The following is a 23164-nucleotide window of genomic DNA, read 5'->3' on the forward strand; positions in this document are numbered from 1 at the left end:
ACATATTCATATCTACAAAAAACATGCATGCAGACTTTTTTTTACAAGACAGATAATATTAAAAAGCATTTCAATATCTTTTTTAATAACATAACATTTGTTTGAGTACACCAGCAGTTACTGTATTGTGATGGATCAGTATGAATCACCAGCAGAGTCGCCTGGAAACGTCATTGTGGTTCTGTGGTATTCAGCTGAGACATTTTTACTAGATGGATCAAACTGAAGTGAACACTCAATTTCATTAACTAAGGCTTTATTCATTTAAAGAGAAGCAAAACATTTCAAAATTGGTTCCTTTTGTTCTGTCAAAGTACATTCAAATTAAGCACTTTATAACATAGAAAAAAGAATCTGTCTAAAACACTTGCCCAAATCATTTACAACACAGCAAGCACAAATATTTACAGTTATTTATAAATTCATCTCTAATAATTTATAACCCCATCTCACACATACAATAAGTCCATGACATAATGAATACAGACCTGTACAGCATACACTGTGTGCTTGTGTGTGTGTGTGTGTGTGTGTGTGTACAGCAGGCTTAACGGTGGCTTGTTTGGCATTTACAATAGCTTCTCATTTCAACCAACCATATGACTGGATTTATGTTCTTATAAAGTAGCTTCAGTTATGATCACTGGAATGTAAAATTAGCCAATGACTTCAAATGATGATTAGTTGCAAACCGGACAAACATGGTTTCTGTCTGATGATTCAGGGAGTTCCAGTTTGTAACAAATGTGATTTAGCTCAAGTGAATGTGACTACTACCTAATACTGATGTTTAGACCAAACAACACTTGCTCCAAACATAATTGCATGCAAAACACAACTTTTCCTGTGTTAACATGTGGTGGATGGAGCAGAGGTCTAAACTTGCTACTTGTGACATACGAAGTCCGCTGTGGTGACTTCTGAAGCGTGACAGATGTGAATATTAAAGTGCGAAGAATAACCTGCTCCGACTACAGCTTAATGAGTGATTCACATTTCCTGTTAGTCATGTGTGATGAAGTGTCAGCACATCTGATCCCTTCAGTGCTCTGACTGTCTTCTGGTTTTGTGTTGACTCCCTTGTTTGGTGAAGTGTGTGTCCTGTTCCGCAGGACAGGACCTGAGCCTGAACCTGCGAATCTCTGGTTTGGTGCGATTCGACCACTAACTCTGCTGTCTGAGCTCTTTTTCTGGGAGCGCAGGTTGCTCACAGCAGGCTTGTGAGAAAACGCTTCAATATCAAGCATCAGTCAAAGTCGTCTTCGTATTCGTATTCATCCAGGTCCAGGTTGCAGTGTGGACTGGGGATCTCAAAGAAGTGTCTCTTTGTCAGACCCAGATCACTGGAGATGTGCTGCCCTAAAGGGCTCAAAGGATTATCGTACCTAAGCAGACAGACGGAGAAAAAGATCAGTCATAAATCATTCAGAAACAGAGCTTTGAACATATGTTGACAACAAAACAGATAAAAAGACTGATAACTTCATTCAAACACATTCAGAGCGCTACGTACTCTGGTGAATGTGCTCAGTGATAACAGCATTAAAGCAATAGTTTGACATTAATGTGCTTATTTGCTCCCTCGGCAAGAAAGTGAATAAACACGTTTCCCAAAATGTGGAACTATTTGTTTAAACAGACAGGAAATGCTCGACAAACTTGTGTGACTGGAAAGGACAAAGGAGCACCACATGAAGGAGTGGACAGAGACGGTGCAGGAGTAGAGCTTCTTTTCTTTTACAAGAGAAAGGATAAAAACAGAAGCTGTCTGGTTCAAAAACAGACTCCCAGCTCTTCAACATAGCCATATACACATGATACTGTGCCGGCCAACAAAACAACTATCTGCTGTCAACAGTGTGCTCAGATTGGTGGGGTGCGGGTGGAAGCTAGGAGTGGGTTTAGGACTAGACTCGCCCAGAGAGAAGGAGGAGGAGGAGAACACTTAGTCCCTGCCGGTACCCTGAGTGTCTTACCTGCTCTGGTTAGCAGCCTGTCTTTAGAAGTCGGTGGTGTTCCTATAATGCCACACAACATACCTGTCAACAGCCTCATCTATCACTGACTTACTCTCAGAGGGGCTCCACTGCTGGAAATATTCCTAAGTCTTAGCAATGAGACATCGAGCTCTGTCAGTCTGCTATGTACATTGTCCAGTTAGACAGAGAATTGCTTGAAATCAACAACTACTTAAAAAACAGTGTAAGCTTTGTTATCTATGTGTACATGAACTTTGGACGAAACCTTCACTGTCTGACTGCACACTAGACTTTTTTTTTTTGCAAGTTTATCAATTACACTTGTGCTTTTCCTGCCATAACATGTCAAAATGTTTACTGCAAAAATATTCTATTAAATGTATATATTAAATCATCATAATAACATATTGTTCCTAAAGCAGTGATAATCATGATTAACATTTGTAATTACAATAGCTTACACAATGATCAGGGCTTGTATTCATCAAACTTCTAAGAATTGTACTTATTAGGAATAAAAAAAGCTGAAGACACATTAATTAAAACAACCTCTTCCTCTTGCACTGAAGTGCAGGAGTAACATGCCGTGTGGTCACATGATTAATCACATTTATGCTCAGACAAGGATTTACCTTACATCTGCCGTACTGTTAATTCTAAAAATAAATAAATAAATAAATCTATATTTGTGTGATACCCTTTTTATCTCCAGTAGCAATTAACATGTCAAATTAACAATGTATAACAATAACAATTTATTATTATATGTATAGATTATAATATTGTATAAAATATAACTATAATAAAACATTCTAAATAAATTCATTCCAAAATAAATTAAATGAAGTATGATAAAATAAAAAGTGGTGTAACATCGTCCCAATAGGTTAAAACTACCCAATTCTGAATTATACAGGTTGCTTCAGCATCATTTTATTTATCATAAAAATGATATTTAGTAAAATCACCCCAAAACATATTGTTGTTGTGTGCACACCTCTGTTTCTGTACTGCAGTCATCAAGCTCTCTTGATTTTAAAAGCATTTTTAAGTCATAAGAAAATTGTGAGAGTAACAGTGAAGATTTTTACTTTAACCTTTCATTGAAGTGAAATTGTCCATTTTAACAGTTAGATAAATGTGGGTCCAGGCTCTGACAGACCAGTGAGTAAAGTCAGACTTACACATCATTGCAGTGATCGTTTGCAGCCTCCTCAGCCACCAGGATGTCGTATTCTTCTGCAGCATATTTCTCCCAGTCTGAGACCTCCTGGCCGTCTTGCTCCAGCTCCTTTAAAACATGACAAGTTACATGATCCACTCAAACTATGACAGGAAAACAAGTCATGATAACGTTTTACTCCTGGTGACGTCCTATCAGAGTTTAACTTTACCCTTATAACAGAGAATGGGTCCTTCTGCTCGTGGTCCAGATACTTCTCGATGTTGAAGAAAGTGTCGAAGAAGATGTGGGACAACTTGCACCTCTTCAGGTCCCGCAGAGTGATCTTACCTGGACGGGATAAAACAGGGACTTTAGAGTCAGTGACTTATTCAGTGACAGAAGATTTATGGCATAAATATGATTAAACTATTTCAGAGGTCTCATTACAGGGTTTTTAGCCTGACTTTTTCATCCAATCTAACTTATACAATTGGCCTAAAATTTAGCTGAGTCAGTAGATGTTGGCTTTTCTGCCCCGCTTATCTTACTGATCAAATCACAAAATGGTTGTGCCACAATATGTTGAACTATTTGAATTGAGGGTCTAAGGAGAGAAGATGTATTGCTGCATAGATCACACATTTGTTATTTGTGATATTGGACCATACAAATAAAATTGACTCGACTTGACAAACTAGAGTTGCAACTGATGATTGTCCATTATTATCGATTAATCGTCCCCCAATTAAATTAGTCTCTAAAATTTTAAACCGTGTGTTTGTTACAAGTTGACAGAACCCAGTGTCATGTCCTCAAATAGTTTTTTATCTGTAGTTCAAAACTGCAGATATTCAATTTCTACACATGTGAAATAAAAGAGCAAATTTTCAGATTTGAGAAGCTGTTACCAGCAAATGAATTCATGACATAAGATGAGTAATCACTGCTCAAAATATTAACCATCTTTTTTTCCCAGATCCACTCATATATTAACTGTGTCAAATCTGTACAAAGTGAAGCCTTTAAGTCTTCAAATAACACTCAGATCGGAGTTAAAGATATATGATTTTCCTAATGATAAGGTATACTTGTGCTTCCAAAGTGATGTATAAACTCTAAAACAACAGATAACTTGTTATAAGATGCCTGAAATGGATTTATGTGGTTCTCATCTCTTAATAGTAGCCAAAATCCTACTTTCTGTATTTGAAAAGAGCAGACTTTTGGTTGAAGAAAGAGTCCCGCATTCCTTGACGCTGCCATTTCAAACATACTCTGATTTGTTCATTTCAACACCATCAGACTTGTCGAATCTGCATATTACGTCACACTCCTAAATCTCCATCTACAGCGAGTCTTTAAGTTCATATGACTGAACCACAGAGCAAAATATCCTCAAGTATCTCACATTTAAAGTGAAATTTTAACCATTTTAAATGTGTTAAACTGATGAAAGCTGTGCTGTCCGACATCAGCCTGAAATACCCAGTGAAGTTAAGTTGTTACATCTAATATTACATGTTATATTACACAGCGTCACTCGTACAGCGCCCCACCAGGTCGACTAAGGGGCACATTCTTGCTGTAGCTATCAATACTAAACATGCATTCCCTTGCTGTTGACTAGTGTCTTCTAAATGGCATAGTGGCAAAGCAAAGTGCTGGAGGGAATCTGTTGACAGTGTGGATGACACTAACAGCTGGCAGCAGGCAGTCCAGATCAGTCAATCAGTTTGTCATCTATAACTGGTCTCTCAGCTAATGATCATTGGCCTGACCTTAAAATGTGTGTGTGTGTGTGTGTGTGTGCGCTGCTGTCACTGTGGAAAAAGTGGAACGTGTCCAACTTGGTGCGCGAACTTCTGAGTGTGTGTAAATGTAAAAAAAAGGTCTGACCTTCGACCTCAGGCTTGACGAGGTCAAGCATTTGGCAGAGGCAGTCTTCAAAGGGAAGGGGCTCAATCGCCATGGTCTCCAGCTTCTGACACTGCTCCTCGTAGAAGTACTCCAGCTCGTACATGCTGAGCACACCGTCCCCATCCAGGTCCATACAGCGGAACCAGTACTCTAAACTGGACACAGATAAAAAGGCAGAGAGCAGAGGTTGGAAGTGCGTGTGAGAAAATAAATAAATACTGTGAAGAAATAGGCGATGCGATCAGTGTGGCTGTGGGTCTAAATACCTGGTGTCAGTCTTCTTGTCCTCCTCAGAGATGAGGAACCACACAAAATCAGCGTAACTCAGCCGCCCCTCCTTGTACACCCGCCTGTCCCTGATGAATAAAAGCAGCAGTGAAACAAAAGCATAAGATGTGTCTTTTCTGAAATAAATAAATGAATAAAATAGCTGTTTGCTAGTTATGATGAGCTATGCTTTGAACTCAGTGACGTTCTTCACTTACCTTGTTACTGTTCCTGAGAATATTCTCTCAATCATCTTATGGGAGATGGCTGGAAAATATGAAACGAGAGATTACTTACGATCCAGACTCTTAGACAACAGTTTTCTCAGTTAATGTACAACTTTTTCAACACATGTAAACCATTCTCACAGATTGTAAATCCAGTCTGGCTAGTGTAGCTCTTTTTTATCTTGACAATGCTATAAATCCTCTGGTCATCATTTTGACCATAGTGGTAAAAATTGTTCCAGACATGGCGTCATTCCACCAGAGTATATATGCTGCTCTCTTATTGATCTTGTGTCTCATTTCCCCTGCCTCACTCAGACCATCAACCAAGAACATGTGGTGTGGAGTGTGTGGGGAGGAAGCGTCAAAGACAAGTCTTTTTCCTGAGTATGTGTTTGTGTGTGAGCAGTAAACCTGGAACAAATAACCTCCGCAGAGACGTTTGATTGTTACATGTACGGTAGTTTCGGCCAACAAGTGCCAGGAAGGTGACAGGAAAAATTAACTTTCATCTCTATGTTCTGACAAGGTATCAGCACTCATCTTGCATGACTTGCATTTATCTTTGCACCATGTATGCTGACATGCCATCCAGAATGATATACTACTGAAATTACTACAAATAACAAACTGATAAACTTTGAATAAACTAATAAACTGTGAATTTGTAGTCACTTCTCTTGAAGAGAGTGAGGTGTGTCGGTGCACCTTGGTCATTGTGTCGCGCCAGGTCCTTCTGGTCTATGTAGAGGTCATGGTCAGTGTCCAGCTCCCAGAACTTGCAGTAGATAACATAGAAATGTTCATAGGAGAAGAACTCTGTCAGCTGGTTGACGTCTTCTTCCTGCTCCAGCAACGCCACATTCTGGTACAGCAGGAAAAAAGTTATAGTCAAAACTCTGAATGTGAAATTATCTGTTATTAATTATTGGTAAAATTATAACCTACTGATATACCCATGCTACTGTAAATATCCATGTTCCAGGTTCAACTTGGACATACTCTGCTTGCTGTAGTTATATGCACACACTGTGCAATGAGGAAGTGTACCAACATTACTGGTGCGCTCACTTTTGATTTATGTTCAAGTACAGTGGTTTTGAGAATTTGGTTAAACTTGTTAACAACCAGTTTGAGTCTGACAGCTTGTGCTTCTTGCCCCATTAGACTCTCTGGATTTACTTGGTAGGTATAATATTATCATAACCGTTAGAAACAAAGGCCAAAACTACGAAAATAAAATCCTAGTTAACATAAACTGGATTTTTCTTTAATAAACCTTACATTAGTAACACAAGTTTCATTTATGACAGAAAGGGTTACTGTACAAAAACAGGAAGTTAAAAGACATTTTTAGATGTTTTAAGGATCTATAGACACCCTGAGAATGAAATAGTCAAAATGTATTTCAGTACAAATGGGAAAAAGACATTCAGAGAATTTGAAGATTTAGAGTCATATACCTGAAGAAAGTTACTTTTCCTGAGCTCAGAACATGTTATCTTTCCAGTCCATGACCGGTTCACATTGTAAAATATCCTCTGAATCACCTGAAAAACAGTTGACGTGACAATGTTAGCATTTACAACTAAATAATGTGAGAGTGAAACCTTATCAATGCAGTGTCGTTTTAATGTTTCACTACTTGCAACTGTTCAGTAGTAATGTGCTGTGATTTGTGTTACTGCACTATACCGTGGTGATGTATCTGGAGTGAAAGTCCGGTGCCTCCTTCAGAAAGGCCAGGCCTGCATGAGAGTTCACCACATCCTGAAAACATAAATCAACGTCAGTTACAGTTGGGCTTAGACTACACGAGTTTTGGGATGAATTATCCCTGATTCACCCCCTCCTGACAATTGGACGAGAAATCTGGTCTGGGACCTTGGTTGGTACTGATGTTCGGCCCAAATTATCTGGTAATGTGAGGGGTTTACAGATCCAATCTTAAACCTCCAGAACCGCTCGCAGTCTCATTGGGACCACACCGATAATTTCAAACATGTTTGATATTTAGGATTTACGTCACTACTTTCTGAGCGGGACTACAATAGCCAATGACAGAGAGCTGACGGTGTTGCCAAGCAACGGTAAACATTCTAGCCCTTGAGGCAAACGTTAGCTAACATACTACTGTTGAAAGATAGTAAAACTGACAATTAAAATCTTAGCTACAGTTCTCGCTGAATAACAGACAACCTGTGTTGATTGCATCTCTCCAACCATTTTTTCATACAAACTTGTTTAGCCTTCTGCTTTTGTTTTTTCTCACTGCAAAGCATTTTGTTTACATCTGCTTCTCCATGAGATCACATGTGGTGGTGCATTGCTCCCTCTGGCATGATAATCTTAATATCCTGTAGTGTGTGATGCGCCATTATTTTTAAATCTTGTAGTGTGTGCATGTTTGAGATTAGAGAGAAGAACATCTGTGAAGTTTGTCCTCATGTACATGATGCAACCCGATTTCAAAATGGGTTAGGATTTTAAAACTCCTGCAGTCTGAGCCCGGCTTTACTGCCATACCAAACCTCACAACCCCTACAGACACAAATGTGAAAGAACAACTCTATCACATGCTGCGCCTACTATAGTAACAAATACATATGTTCAGTTACATTCTGTTGTTACTTTCAGAGAGAAGTTAAATGGAAAACCACATCTGGCTTTCTTTTGCTACACAGAACGCATGACATTTGGAGTAGGCATATAAATGCATACTTATTCAAACGTCAGAGTCTATCTACATCACTCTGTTTTGCCATATGCTTTATAAATTGGCTAAGTGAAGAAAAAGCTCCAGGCCTTGTTGGGAGAGGCCATCAAATTTAAATGTTTCTTAGAAGTAAGTAAACACTGGGTCAACCGGTTTTGGGATGTGCTTAAGCCCCTCAGATTTGACAGCCAGGCGGTGTGAAGGCCAAAGAAAAGATGTGTGCTGGTGACTGCTCTTAACCTTCTCTCCTTCCTCGTGCCATAAAGTCACAGGGGGTGTGCTGCATTTCAAACAAACTGTAGTTATATTCTTGCCATGAAACTCCCCCATGTCTTTTCTTTATTCTACCCCCTTCCCTTCTGCTGGGGGAAAGAAGTGTTGACATAAATGCGAAGGCGGCAATGAAATTAAAAGGCCTTATTTCAGGGCAGCCGTCGTGCCTCTTTGACTCTTACTGTGAGAAATTAAATCATAGAGAAACACATAAATCACAGGGCACAGGAAACAGGCGGGGACAGTCAAATCTACTCCACTGCAATCCGCCTTTCATTCATCAAAACAGTCAAAAGCGATTCGCTGAGCGGAACCATACAAATTAAACAGCGTGTGCCACAAGGCATCTCTGCTGGTATGCTAACGGGTGTTCAGCTCAGGCTCAGCTGCTCCTGCCAGCATGAAAATGAATCAGGTGTAGGGCGGGGCAGGTGTGGTGCACCAACAGCTTGCCAGAAGGAATTAAGAATAGAAACAACAAGCACAGTAGTCTACATAGTAAGACCAATCAAAAAGTCAATTATAATATTATTTTTCTAAGCAATCTAATTATCTGTGCATGTTTTCTGGTATAATTTTGGTGCTAAATATGTGCATTACATGAGAAACATTTCCATTTCCTTTGGTTAATTTATGCTGAGCCTGAGTCCCGCACCAGTGAAATCTCCCTTTAGTATACTCCCCTCCACTATATTACTGTCTTACAGTAACGTCCCTGAATTAGTCTTCCGCCACATGAAAAAACACTGCCGCAGCGGGTCAGTCCAAAAATTAAGTCCAGTTCGCACAACCCAAGCCAATGCAATTTTGCCATCCCGAGTTGCCAAGTCCAGCCCTCTCCCTGGGTGTGCTGCAACCCGTACCTGCAGGAATGGAATAAAGTCGTCTTGTTCCAGGTAATTACAGCCAGGCTTGGCCAAGAGGTGCACAAATTTAGAAGCGTCATCGTGACAGGTCTGCAGAGTTCTGGGGAAGAAAAGAGAGAACAGATGGTTGCAAGGTTACTCCCTCTTTCGCTCTTATGTACGTTCCACCTTTTTCATGATTCTTGTTTGAAATCGTTCCCCTCAAAAGGGAAAGTGCAAGTATAATACATTCTGAAATTAGGATTCTGAATTGCTGCTGGGTAATTATAAGCGTGGAGTGGTATGGTAGTGACAGAGAAATAATGCAAGCGTCTGTTGTGGCCTCTCATCTAAGAATGGCTCAGTCATGAGTTCGAGTCAAAGGCCAGGTCTGTCCAGTTCTCTGGAGGCTCACACATTAATACAAGAGCATGCCTATAGCATACAACAGTATTCAGTCACACCCGCTATTACAAAAGCCCTATAGTATTCCTTTCAATTTAACATTGAAAGACACTGAATGGATGTTTTCATTCAAATACTGTACAGTCGAATACAGTGACGTTTCCCTTACGGGTGTTTGTGAGGCCTTTGTGATCAATGATTTCTGTTTAGAAATCTAAAGGAAAATGTCATAATGGCAGATAGCTGCTTTCAGTGTCTGTGATCACCAGAGAGTGGTCATTATTGTTCAGCGGAGATTGTATAGGCCATCTGAGTGAGTGCACTTGTGGCCAACTGAAATTAAGAGAAGCCATTGTCTTACTTTCTCCACATAGCCACGAATTTGTGAACAGACACGAAGCCTGTCCTGTCACCTCCAGCCAAGCAGAACAATGGAACTTTCCAGTAAAGAGGACACTCACAGGCCTGCGGAGACAAAGAAGAAGGAAAAATGGAGCAATGTTTGGTGTAGATGTTAAGAAGAGGAGAAAAAGATTAAATAAACACTTTAACTTTCTAGATATACATGCAACCTTAAATCTAGAAAAGATGACATGTGATACTGTTGAAAAACAGTGTTGCATCACTTAAAGACTTCCCTGAGGAAACCTAGCTGTCATTTCTCTCTGCATCTTAGGTTCCCCTCAAGCCATTGCTCACATTCCTCAGGGAGATGGGGATAATATTTTCCGTGGGGTTTAAAATCAGCAAACGTTCTTAAAGTCAGGATCTAAATAGTACTAATGAAAATAATTTGTTGGGTGGCAGCTGAACCCCCATGCTTCAAATCATATTCTGACCTTGGCAACCTGCCCCATGTCCTCAATGGTGGCCCTTTCATTTGGGAATTGGGAAAATATTTTCTCAATTTTGGAAATGAGGCTGTCGATGTTGAGGTTGGCTTGGGGCCGGCCCTGTGGGAAGTAGAACTTTGGAATGCTTTCACTTAGCGCTGTGGTGACGGGCTCCTCGGTCCTCACCTGCGCCTGAAACAAACACAGAAATAAACTGTTAGCTACTGATGCTAGCGGACGCTAACACCTCTCAGCTCAAACATTCCAGCATGTGCTAGGGCTCGCCTTTGCAAACTCTACACTACTAGCACTCATGTAACCACACCGCTCAGCAGCCTCCGGGCCCATCAGGGAAGAGTTGTGATTACTCATTTATCTAATAGATACTCCTGCGATAGACGTTCCCCGCTAACTGTCCCACTGTAACAGATTTCAATTACGATGCGTAAACTGACATTAACATGCACAGACTGGAGACAATGATTTTAGTCTGTTGCAGAAAACCTAATTGACCCAGCAATGTGTGCAACTTCTGAATGACATTTTTATTCATTGAATTATGTCTACAAGAGTCAGGAATTTAAGAAATAAAGGGCAAGATAATAACATGATAATGCTGCATAGGGCTGAGAACATTCAGAAATAATATCTATACATGCTAATCTACTGACAGATGTACTACTCTATTTTTATATTATAAACATATGTAAATAAATAAACACATTATGGTAATGACCCATTTCAGTTAGGTCATCTAAAGGGTCTTTTGTTTGGGAAATTAGATAGTCATCAGTCATTACTGGAAAATGATCATCACATCTGTGGTATTGCAATAATATTTTAAAAATAAAATTAAAAATATAATTTGATCTTTAATAGCATAATCTGTGATAGCCTGTTATACTGCATATATAACTGATATACTGTAATCAAAATAGCTTCTCTAAATAACATGACATATGCTAACAAGACAACCACCATCATACCAAAATTTGAGTTACTCATGTTTTCCGACGCTATTAAAGGTTTGTTTTGTTTTTTTGTCACAGATCATTTACATTTTATTTATAAGTCAAACTCTTCATGTTATGATCCATGTTAAAATATTTAGAAATTACATGCTCAAAAAAATACTGCCTGGATATTTAATAGGTACACAATTTTAACACATCCCTCTTCACGACTGCATTTATCTGGAGAGGAACAGTACTACTTTTGAAACATAACTGAATAAATTGGCCTTTTCACAAGAGACATTTTAACTTGACACAGCAGGAAAAGCACATGACACCAATAACATTAACAATGGCTCTGTTCCATTCAATTGTCCCAGTAAGCTGTCTGTGAGCCAGCATACACAATAAGAAGGCCATGGAACTGACACCTCTGAATGGAATAAGGGCACTATTAATGCTATTAATTACTCCCGCTAGTCCTGCTATGTCGTGTCAAAAGGTCTTTTAGTCAAACAAATCCTATCACTATTAGTCCACTAGTGTTTTATTTAGTGGAGAACAGGCCTGATAGATGACTAGAAGATTGCAATGTAGTGATGCAAGGATGTGTGTACCTCAAAGAAACAGAGAAACGGAACAGATAAAATGAGCACAGCCACCTTGACTAGGATAAACAGCATATCTGATTACAGAAAAACAGTAGCTGTCAATGACAGTCCTGAACATAGAAGCAGGCCGGGTGTTTGCTGTATGTGTGTCACTAAAGTATGATCTGCAGACAAGAGGTACAGTAGGGGTTTGGATTATTGGATTCAAGGCTAGGCTACAAGGCTTTAAATCTCCACACTCTGCATCTATCCAGTTCAACTGTAACTCCAATGAACGTCACCCCAGAGTGCCACACACCCCAGTAACATAGATGTCAGAGCTTGGATGTCTGTGTGTGTTTCCTTTTAACTATTTACTCCTAGGACCCAACATGAGAGCTTTGAGTGTGAGGCTCTTCGATCATGACAGTGGAAAATGTTGTATGGTTTCAATTTTAACAATGACATGACATCATGTAACATGGAGGCCTGGTCTTATTCATTTGCAAAAAAGAAATTAGGATCCAAATGTGTTGTTATGTTGCGTAAATTATCCAGTTACTAAAAACAGTGTGAGCAACTTTGGTCTCAAACGTCATCTCATACCCAAAGACTATTTACGTGACTCAAGAATTTGCCAACTGGATCATTCTCTGTGGTCTTTAATAATAACACAAACACACCCACACAGTCCTCCGCTAAACGATATAAATACCCTCTTGGTGTTTGTTTTGGTCTCACACAATCTACCCATTGTTCGCACCTCTGGGTACATTTGACAGAGCTTACATGGAACATCACGTCTACGACAATTAAACATTTACCGATATGATCCAAAACCTAAAATTGATTGAGGTGAACATAAGGAGGCTAAATCTAGCCGCGTCAATTTCTACATGTATGTGCATTATCATTGATTGTTTGAAAATGTCTTTGTCAGTGGAATCCTGCTTAGTTTAACCTGATAAATGACAAATGCTGCTAATCCTCTGCTCTTCTCTGTCCTGTGTGTTGCTGTCAGCTATGGCTATAAAAGGACATAAACATCTTCTGTTGCCCTGCCCCGCACTGTCCCCTCTCGATCGCTTCATGCTAACCACTAGCAGAGCTCTTGAGCACAACTGCTAAGCCCCATGACATTTTACACATTCCCAATGATGTGGTCTGAAAGAGGACAGTCAAGCGGCTGAGCACAACATACCACACAAGACGAAACAACATGCAATGAATAGCACTTATGTCTCATATCTCTCTGTACCTTGCCCCCCCAAAAACCTGCAAAACTATTCACTACAGTTGTGATTATGTCTAGAGAAGGTGATATAATTGCATATTTGTCCTGTGTGTTGAGGATCAGGTTGAACTACAGTTAAAGGTTCAAGTGGCCCCAACAATACTGGAACGAATAATTGGTAACAGTGAGGAATTACTACAATTACTGTAGTTTAACAGTGGTCTGTAATACGACAGATCAGTATTACAATGCAATGTGAATACCAAGACATGAAGCCCACAAATACTAGTCCACAATAATAGACCTTCCCATTGGTCGACAGGCCGGTAAAGCCTGTGTGGTAGACAGTACACTCATACAAACACCTGCCTGTCCTTGTTGGAAGGCTCTGAGCCTCTTCTTGAATCGAGAGGGCAGAACAAAGTCACAGCCACGTGCCAGCAGAGCCAACTCCTTCCTCAGGTCAGGGTCCTGACGCAGAGACAGCTCCCTCATCCTCATCCTTGCGCCAGACACGGCGGGGAACACAAACACAATACTCAATCCAGTGTTATCCTCTTGACTGTACAAATCAATCAGTTGCTGTAAGCACGATCAACAGAAGGTAGTTGCGGCAGTAGAAGTTCTGTGTGTCTGTGTCCCTGTGATTGTCCTCTGTCAGAGTGAGAGCCTCTTAATGCAAGAGAGCAGCTGCTACTGTGACTCTCTCTCCCATTCCAGATCTGGTCGCACAATCTCAACTCTGCCTGCTGCTCTGTCCCACTCTCTACATAACATACACATACGCACACACAGACACACACACACACACACACTGCACAGGGTCAGGGAGCGCTTGCCTCAAAGCTGCTAGGGAGATAAGGAGTGACAGGGTGTATGTGTGTGGGACTCAGTTAGTGCATGTGTGGGATGGGAGGGGTGTGCGCAATGGATCTGCCCTTTCCAGTTTGCATTCCTCAGTGCTCATGGAAGGTTATGTAAAGAGACAGACCTGTTGTTGCAGCTTGCAGCAGCCACAGACGCCAATTGAAGGATGCAACTCAAAGCTACGATGACACTCTGTTCATGTTAACTGGCTTCCCCTCTGAAAATCTCTCAAATTACCAAATGATTCAAAGAAATGTTGCTGTGCTTTGAGCTCTGCAAACTGGACACCCCTCTTGGACAGAACAACCAGTTGCTACTGGGAAAATACAAAATAAATCCCCTGAAGTGATGGAATATAATAAAACTAGGGCTGTCTAAGTTAATGTGATAAAAACACGTTAACGCAAAATTGTTTTAACACCATTTTTTTGACACAATTAAAGCAGGTTCTGTCAAGTAGCAAGGGACAATGGATAAAGAAAAAGGTATTTTGAATGGTAAGTTCAGCTCCAAAGCCCTGTCAGACGAGTCTGTCGACAAGACCAAAGTTATTTGTAGGTGCTGTCTATGTGAATTGAGTTACCACTGGAGTACGTCTAGTCTTAAATACCATTTGCTAGCGAAGCACACAGCTAATGCTAATGCAGGCAGCCTCGTTAGCCCCAAACCATCCCACTTGCAGCAAACCATGCTTGATAGTGTACGAGGGAAACCCCTACAAACCTGTAAGCAGTGAGCTTTCAACAGCAATAGCTAAATGGATAGCTACAGCTTGCAGACCAATTAACATTATGGAGGATGAGGGTCTGCGTCAAATAATAACAACTGCACTTATGAAGTGGCATCAAGAACCAACACCATATCGAAGATACACAAACTTTATGATGAACAAAAGAGAGAGCAAAAGTAATTTTCTTTTTTATCCTCCCTTTCCACTGTTTTCTGCTCACTTTATTGTTTGGTTTATTTTGTATTATCCTGTTTTATCCCATAGCACAGGGGTATGTTTTTGTGAGACTTTATTTTTCCCATGTGAGGTTGGACACAATTACATTATGTGATTTGCTTTTTAAGTGAGGGATCATGGGACTGATCTTTAATCAGTACTGAAGTAATGGAACATTTAACCGGCCAATGTGCCCATCTGTTATCTGTTGGGCTTGAGTTTGCCATAAGTTATGATTTATGCATATTTTAAGCTAAATGCTGTACCTGTGACGGTTTCTGACAATGTTTGTCATTGTTTTGTGTTAGTTTATTTCCAACATTCAATTGATACATTTACATAAAACAAGCATATCTTGTCCACTCCCATGTTGATAAGAGTATTAATACTTGAAAAATGTCACTTTACGGTAAATTTTGAACAGATAAAAAATGTGTGATTAATTTGCGATTAACTATGGACAGTCATGTGATTAATAGAGATTAAACATTTTAATCGATTGACAGCCCTAAATAAAACCACGTTACTTAACTAAATCTGCCTTAAAGTATAAATCATAAGAACAGCAAGCAGACAAAATATACTTTTTAAGGCATTGAAAAATAAAGAACTAAACCAAGGTATAACTACTTAGTTTTCCTGAGAGTGTAGATCAAATCACCAGATGATACATATACAACTATAAAACATAGGCCTACATATATTCAACTATCCTGCATCCTGTCTTATGGTGGTCTTTGTTTTGCCTTCCCTTTGCAAGCTTGGGCTGCCAGCCATTCCATGTCTTATTATAGTTGATGGGCAATGGCAGGGGAGGGGGGACATGTCAAATTCAAAGAAAGATGACCGAACTACTCTGCGCCTATTAAAAGCACCAACAAGAACTGTTTCGGCAATCCAAGAAACTAGATCTGGAGAAACAAGGTTGTATGTCTAGTCCTCAAACAAACATCCACTTCCGGTTGCTGCTGTCTTGGAGTGATGGCAATTACATCAATTCTCCATAAATTCACTGATCTAACAGCTTTGGGGTTACCTTCACTGCACTGACTGTACGTAGGGAAAGCCTAACATCTGTACGCCAGCTGTTGTTAATGTTAATTAAAGAGAAATAGTATAGAGATGTCCACATTATTAGACTATGTAAATAAACCAATATTTGTTCATGTTATTTTACACAGACGGTGAAAACACACCCATATTATTTTTAGATGACAGGATCACAAAGTCCACAATTTTCCACTGTTTTCTGCTCAAACCCAGTTCCTGTTATCCTCCACACAGGACACTGCACATGCTTGATAAGCCGTTTGTATGATGGCTTTTCACACCGGCTGCCTTTTGTTCACACTAATCAATTCAATCCAAATATGGACAGGAAAGCACCAAAGCCATAAAAACCTGGTAAATCACATGAAACTGTCAACTCACATTTGATACTGTTCGGTTTGTTTTTGGGGGCAAACAAAATCTGAAGTCTGTTCCATGAGCAGAGGTATTACAAAGCAGCAGGGATAGTGATATGTTAGTTTACATATGTGGTAACAGCCACATACACAGACATGTGCAGTGTATGTTTCTGTGTCTGTGTTATTCTCAGTCCACTGCTGTTCACACTGTGTGTAAACATCCTACGGAACTGTATGAAACATGTTCCCACTGAAAAAGCAGAATGGACAAGCTCCCTGTAAGCATTATCGCTGACCAAATCACCTTAGGATCATTGCAGGCAGGCTGTCCAAACAACATCACTTTCAGAGGCAACTATCAGTCTGACAGGCTGCTAGAGTAGTACATCTACACTCCAATGGGTCACTGTGACAAACACGAAAACATGAGAATTCAGGCTGACTCCACAGTATGTCATCATATAATCTATAAACTTCTAAATCTGACTTGTACAGAAACCTGTCTCGTCATGTTCACTTCATTACATAACAGATGAGATTATGAAACACACTGCCTGGAGTTAGTGACTATTGGCAGGTCTAGCAGTCAGATAACTATTTGCATGTTGTTGAGTTTGTCCTTTACGTGAGCTTCAATCAACATGGCATTCAACACTGTTGCTTTAAAACTGTAATATTCAAGAAACAACTTGCAGGGCAAACAGAAACCACAGAGGGGAGAAACATATTACAGAAGGGTGGAGTAAACCTGATCAAAATTCTCCTGAGGACTTCCTAATCTGTCAATACAAAGCATACATGGTGTCCCACAAACACTCAAAAACCGTTGCACATCAGTGGGGCAGAGCCACAACAGGTTCACGGCATGGGTCCAGAACCGATGCTGCTGTGAAATCCAGAAAACTCCGGTTCAATCCACCACAATCTGATGTCTGAGACAGGGATTTGAGATACATATGAACGTGGGCCAAAAATAGGCCTGATTGACTGACAACATGGTGGGCTCAGGGAAGGCCAACAAGCAGAACATGTCGTGAGCAGATCAGCTGCCTTGCATATGAGTTATAATGCAGCCGCAAAGAGAACAATTATCATGAAGGCTTTTTGAAAAGTCTTTGTAGCCTCCATGGCACCAGAAGTGGAGCAAAGGGTCAGGACACTAAAGAGAGAAGCTGCAGAAACGGATTTACAGTACACATGCCCACCCACGCTTACATAACACTCTTTCAGTAACCACTATGTAAATGTTGAAAGCTTATAATTTATAGCAATTAGTTGTTAAAGACATCAGCTTCTGATACCCATTACATTTTTGGCTCCTCATTGTATCACATTTTCCACATTTCATCATCAAGATTGCAGAGATGATCCTGAGCGCCATAATTTGACTAGGTGATAAGATAAATTTGATACGGTGACTTTGCAATTTCCCAAAAATATTTCCAGTCCTGGAAAACAAGTTATAAAATTACATCTCTAATATGGTGTGAGAGTCCAGATTATGTTAAAGTATAATCCCTGTTTATGAACAGGCTTGAAGAGAATGGGTGTTAAGTCTACAGTTTTATAAACATTTACTCAATTCAGTTGTAGGTTTGTAAAGGAATAATGCTGCACAAACAACAGGTCAACTGAGACAAAAAACAACAAAAACTAGGCCAACGACATAAAAATCTAAAATATTAGACTGACTTTTTCGAATTGTTTTAACACAGTTGGAATTTTGCTCAGAACTGATATAATGTTGAACCTGGAGTAGCATTTTAGAACCAATCTACTCCAATCATTTCTTTGTACTATCATTCCAAGGCATTGGTGAAACATCAAAACACATAAGTCCTACATCACCTGAATCCTAGCTGAAACCCAAAGTTTGCAATTGTACACTTAACACTCACAAGTGACCAAGACTCAAATAAAAGCACTTGCGGGACACAGTTGAACACCAGGTTCTCTCTGACATGGCAACTGATGACGTGACCCTAAACCCCCGCTTCAAATAGCTTCAATGTTGCTGAGCCCAACCAGGCATGTTATAAAAAGACATCTTGAGAAATAACCTGTGATCCCAAACGCAGCAGCAGGGAACAGTTATTTTAACACTTATTCCTACTGCTCTATACTACTAAAAATATATGTAATGTACATAGTGTAAATAAAACATCCACGACTACTTATTCCGACAATGAGCAGCATCTAATAGAAGTAGTTTCAGAGTAAATTACACAGAGGATGAATGTGCTGCCACACCTCATCTCACTGGCAGAGTTCTGGGTATCTAATGCCAACACAAGGGAACCAAGGGTATCTATATCAGTGTCTGATGTCAAAGTCAGACCAGCTGTTCCAGGCTGCATCAGCGTGACATAAATTGAATTTTTAAGTAATCCTTTGAAGAATGCATCTGTATACAGGAATTTATTTTGTTGTCTTAAAATAGAAGTATTACTTGATATAACCTCACAATCCCTTTAATATTGAGTGACACAGTGTGGCCACATGCCATGACGCATCACAGCAGAATAGAGAAACTGTCCACCAGTTGCTTTATATCAATCTGGGGTGAGAGGGAAGCAACTAGGGCCAATGCTCACGAGGAGGAAAGAGTCATGGTTGTTAAGATCAAAAAGTTCACATCCATCTGACAAACATCTTACTATTACATCATAGGGTCTCAAGTCAAACAGAAATACAAGAAGAGAGAAAGTTCTTGGTAAAGATTCAACGCCAACTGATCTCTCATGAGAAAAAATGATTCTGAAACCTACAGAGGAAACCAAGATGCTGTTGCAATGCTGCTGTTCTACATCCTCTCCCTCCTTTGGTCAGGCTGTTATATCTGAATCATTTCTCATCAGGTCACCAAAAGGCCTTGGTTAGACTATGTTTGTATCTTGACCTTGATCTGAAATAATCTATAAATAAAAAACCGTAATGGGTGTTTGATGTGTTTCAGTTTGAACATTTGTCATTGCTACCCTTTTTCTGGTGGGTTAAAACTATATATGCTTTATCAGTAATGTATGAAATTAATTGTAGGCATGATAGTCTGAAAATCTGATTAGGTAAGTTAGAGTATGTGAACTGGTATTCTTCAATTTTTTGGACTCTTGGTAGTAGTGGTAGTGTTTAAAATGTATTCTTGATCTGGTTTATATTCATTTGTGGTGTCTTATAAGTGCATGTCAGCTAGATATAGTTATATGTATATCACAATAATAAAAAAAAACATCTTCAAGACACAAATGCCTTACTCTGAGTCTAACATTAAATCTAGTTCTCTCAAGCTCTGGTGTTTCAGTCAGAGAGAGAACAGATGTCACAACAGTGAGCACTTGAACGCTTCCTCATGCCTGTCTTTTGCATGTCAACAACATGTAGAAGGAGGAGTTTCTAAGAGCACATGCCCACAGCTGTCTTGCTGTCTCACTGTCATCACACTCACTAAAGTCCACAATCAACCACAAGTCCAGGCTTTCACTTTGCACTTCTCATCTTGACGGAGTGGGAGTCCTTGAACATACAAACACATGAAGCATTTTAAGCCTTAATTGTTTTGTACAGCTTGATTTCAACTATAATTGAAGCAACCCAAAGCAAAATTCTTATTTGCCTCTGGAGACCCCAGTCAAAGCTTGACAGGATCTGCAACACACAGGCTGAAAGGCGTTACCATAGTGCCAGGGACAGGCTAGCTTCAGACACTCCCACCTCTCATACCACACTAATGCATGGGCGAGGCCTGAACATTTGGAAAGTATTTGACTAATAATCACTACATATGCCTACAGACATGGAGGCTCCACTATGATAGTGCCGAATGGAAAGACCTTCAATGCCTTTGATGCTGTAGGCTACTCAGCAGCCTCTTGTGGCCAGACTGGGAAGATAAGGATCCCAGAGGATACAATAGGTCCAAGAGTGAGAAACTAGAAATCAGCCAGGATATATTAAATAAACTGATTAAAGCCCCTATGTGTAGGATTTGAACATTTTCCAACTTTGGGGACTTCTTGTGTGACACTGCAGCAGATGGCAATGATTTCGCAGCAATGATGCAGCAGATGTCACCACCAACATGAAAGATGCTCTGATGGAAATTCTACAAAGCTGGGGGTTGAGGTAAAAAAAAAAAAATCAACCATAAAATCAGCGACTCAGTTAGTGAACATGAATTTTTAACTAGATATTTATGCTATGTAGTTGGGGTGGTTCCACTTATCAAACCCATGAAAGAATAATTAGCATCAACATAATCTGAAGCAGTGTTTAATTTTAGGCCTTTTTCAGGCAGAAAATTTTGACTTGTCATTGTACAAAAAGCACAGGTGTTACTAATTACATTAAAAATAGCTGTTCTATTCAAGTAAGTGAGCTATGACAGTGCACAATAACAGGTCCCTGAAACTGAAGCAGCTAAATGGAACTTAGCCATCATTAATCCTATTATTCGTACTTGTGCTTTTCCTACAATAATATCTAAAAATGTCTTCTGTTAATGTCTTCATTGACAACACACAAACATTGTGTTTGTAATGAAGGTTTAAATTATATGCTTAACAGTGAAATATTTTGAGCAACTCAACCTCTAAAAAAACCCCATAATGTTCAGACACCTGATTTTTGCAAGTGTAAAAAATCCTTATCTTCTCAGTGTAATTGATAGTAACAAGCAAATAAATATGATTGTTGTTAAGGTGATTATTAACATAGCTTTCTAAATATGAAAATTATTTCAGGCTACTGTATTGGATTACATCAGATTGTAAAGGTGTACCAAATAAATTGGTAAATTGTGAAGCTTAGTGTGCAGTCAATAAAAATACAACCATTTAAATCTATGTTGTGGATACAAATTTGAATTATATTTAATACACACAACAAAATAATCATATATCCCCCATCTCAATCTGCAACTTAGATTTTACTGTTAATACCTGCTGCCAAACAGAGACAGGGCTTATTGAGAAATGTGATTTAGCAAAACACCCTTCAGTCACAGCTACCTTCTCCTACCTGCTTCCAGGTAAATCCTGGAACTTCAGGACACACATTGTTTTTGATGTTAGATGAAAACCCTGTGACAGGACATCTTAAGAACCTCTAAATCTTGTTTAAACCAGTGAAAGTCATTTAAATGTTGTTCAATGCTTTAACTTACTCTTTCAATAGATAATTTACCTTTTTAGTGCTGACAGACCTCCGTAGTATTCTGCCATTGGGTCCTGTCACTCTGGTACCACTGCTACTACCAGAGGGCAGGGTACTGGTAGAGGGGGGGCTGGAGGGAGTACTGAAGGGAGTGGGCTTCTTCTCTGCCAGGTTCCTTTGGGATGCCACGTTGTTATTCTCATTGAAGGTCAAAGACCTTTTCTCCGTGGCATCCCCACTGCCCAAATCAATGTGTTGTCCACTTTTGATTAGGTCAAGATAATCTTTCAGTAGTGACTGGGTTGCAGGGTCACTTAACCAGTTGAGAAAGAGCTCGTCAACCTTCATTTTAAGAACCGGTTGGAGGACTTGTGGTGACGGCATTTTGCTGTATATCTGCTAACTGGATTCTGTGGCAATAGTACCTGTGTAGAAATGAGAGCAACGTTAATGTCCCAACACACTACTATGGTTCTGTATTTCCAGCATAACGTTAATGAATAATAGCAACAGGACTAAGTTGCTTTAAATGCAGTGACTGTTTGATCAGCCCCAGTTTGTGCCTCTTATGTATAAGCATACATTCAGGTCACAGGTTTCTCTTAAAGATAACTAACCAGCAGAAGGTCGTTTAAAAACACTTGCTTGATATTATCAGAATCACTCAATCAGTAAGACTCTTCTAACCAGGGTTTTTCAAACACCGCCGACTGATTATCTTGAACAGAAACCGATGGTTACCTCTGTGAGCTGAATGTATGCTGATACATGAGGGGCACAAACTGGGGCTACTGTTTGATAAACAATTGACAAATGCAATAGCCTGCTGTCAGCCGACCTTGTTTCGAGTACACACCAAACAGTCACTAATGTTATTGAATTTTAGCGCGAACCGTCAAAGCTCTAAATCCCCCAGGCAAAAGCAAACGTGAACCCACAATAACACCCGGTAACGTTAGCTATTTTTAACTCCATTGTAGGAAATACATTTGCTTAACCCCATTGTCTACCTAGCTACAGCCACTTATAGCTATTCGACCACCTAACGTTAGAAAAGAGTAGCCCGGGTGTAAATAGCTAAAGTTGGTGATGATAGCTAAAAAACTAGAGACAGCAAGCAGCAACAGCAAGCTAACGTTAGCTATCCAGCTAAGGTACTAACCTTGGAGTGAATGGACGTTGATGTCAAACGCGTTGATACGGCTCTACATTATTTCCCTCATTAAGGAAGCAGTTGAATGCATGTCTGTTTACATGTGATTTATAAAAGTAACGATAATGCTGTATCTCCGGTGTTCGTTTTCGTTGAGCAATGGCAGACAAGCGCAACTTTCCGAGATCGCGTTCCCCTGGTAACCACAGGTGTTAACGCGAGATCGTCCGAAGG

At 39.8% G+C, this 23164-nt stretch overlaps 1 protein-coding gene across 3 annotated transcripts; it reads right to left on the reverse strand.

Annotated features, from left to right (window-relative positions):
- Positions 1–53: 53 nt before the first annotated feature.
- ppp2r3b (protein phosphatase 2, regulatory subunit B'', beta) lies at positions 54–23139 on the reverse strand. 3 transcript variants are annotated; one of them, XM_044366456.1, is made up of 15 exons: positions 22940–23139; positions 21808–22202; positions 10634–10819; positions 10156–10259; positions 9408–9510; positions 7251–7325; positions 7019–7105; positions 6264–6420; positions 5547–5595; positions 5328–5417; positions 5041–5216; positions 3374–3492; positions 3164–3270; positions 1977–2018; positions 1203–1385 (listed from the first exon to the last, which is right to left on the reverse strand). In XM_044366456.1, exons 2-14 carry the CDS (start codon positions 22159–22161, stop codon positions 2000–2002), a joined length of 1626 nt encoding a protein of 541 aa, XP_044222391.1. In that variant the 5' UTR covers positions 22162–22202; positions 22940–23139; the 3' UTR covers positions 1203–1385; positions 1977–1999. The 3 variants fall into 3 exon arrangements, with proteins under 3 accessions (XP_044222390.1, XP_044222392.1, XP_044222391.1); XM_044366455.1 differs by lacking the exon at positions 1977–2018 and having other exon boundaries at positions 54–1385; positions 22940–23138; XM_044366457.1 differs by lacking the exons at positions 1977–2018; positions 22940–23139 and adding an exon at positions 13774–13906 and having other exon boundaries at positions 54–1385; positions 21808–21931.
- Between the last annotated feature and the right edge of the window lie 25 nt (positions 23140–23164).

This window comes from Thunnus albacares, chromosome 11 (genome assembly GCF_914725855.1).
Source record: "Thunnus albacares chromosome 11, fThuAlb1.1, whole genome shotgun sequence".
Classification (NCBI taxonomy): domain Eukaryota; kingdom Metazoa; phylum Chordata; class Actinopteri; order Scombriformes; family Scombridae; genus Thunnus; species Thunnus albacares.

Coding starts and splice junctions, on each gene's coding strand:
- ppp2r3b (XM_044366455.1), bottom strand. CDS start 22,161: ATGCCGTCACCACAAGTCCTCCAACCGGTTCTTAAAATGAAGGTTGAC. Junction 5,418..5,546: donor TTCTCAGGAACAGTAACAAG/GTAAGTGAAGAA, acceptor TTTATTCATCAG/GGACAGGCGGGTGTACAAGG. Junction 3,271..3,373: donor ACCCATTCTCTGTTATAAGG/GTAAAGTTAAAC, acceptor CATGTTTTAAAG/GAGCTGGAGCAAGACGGCCA.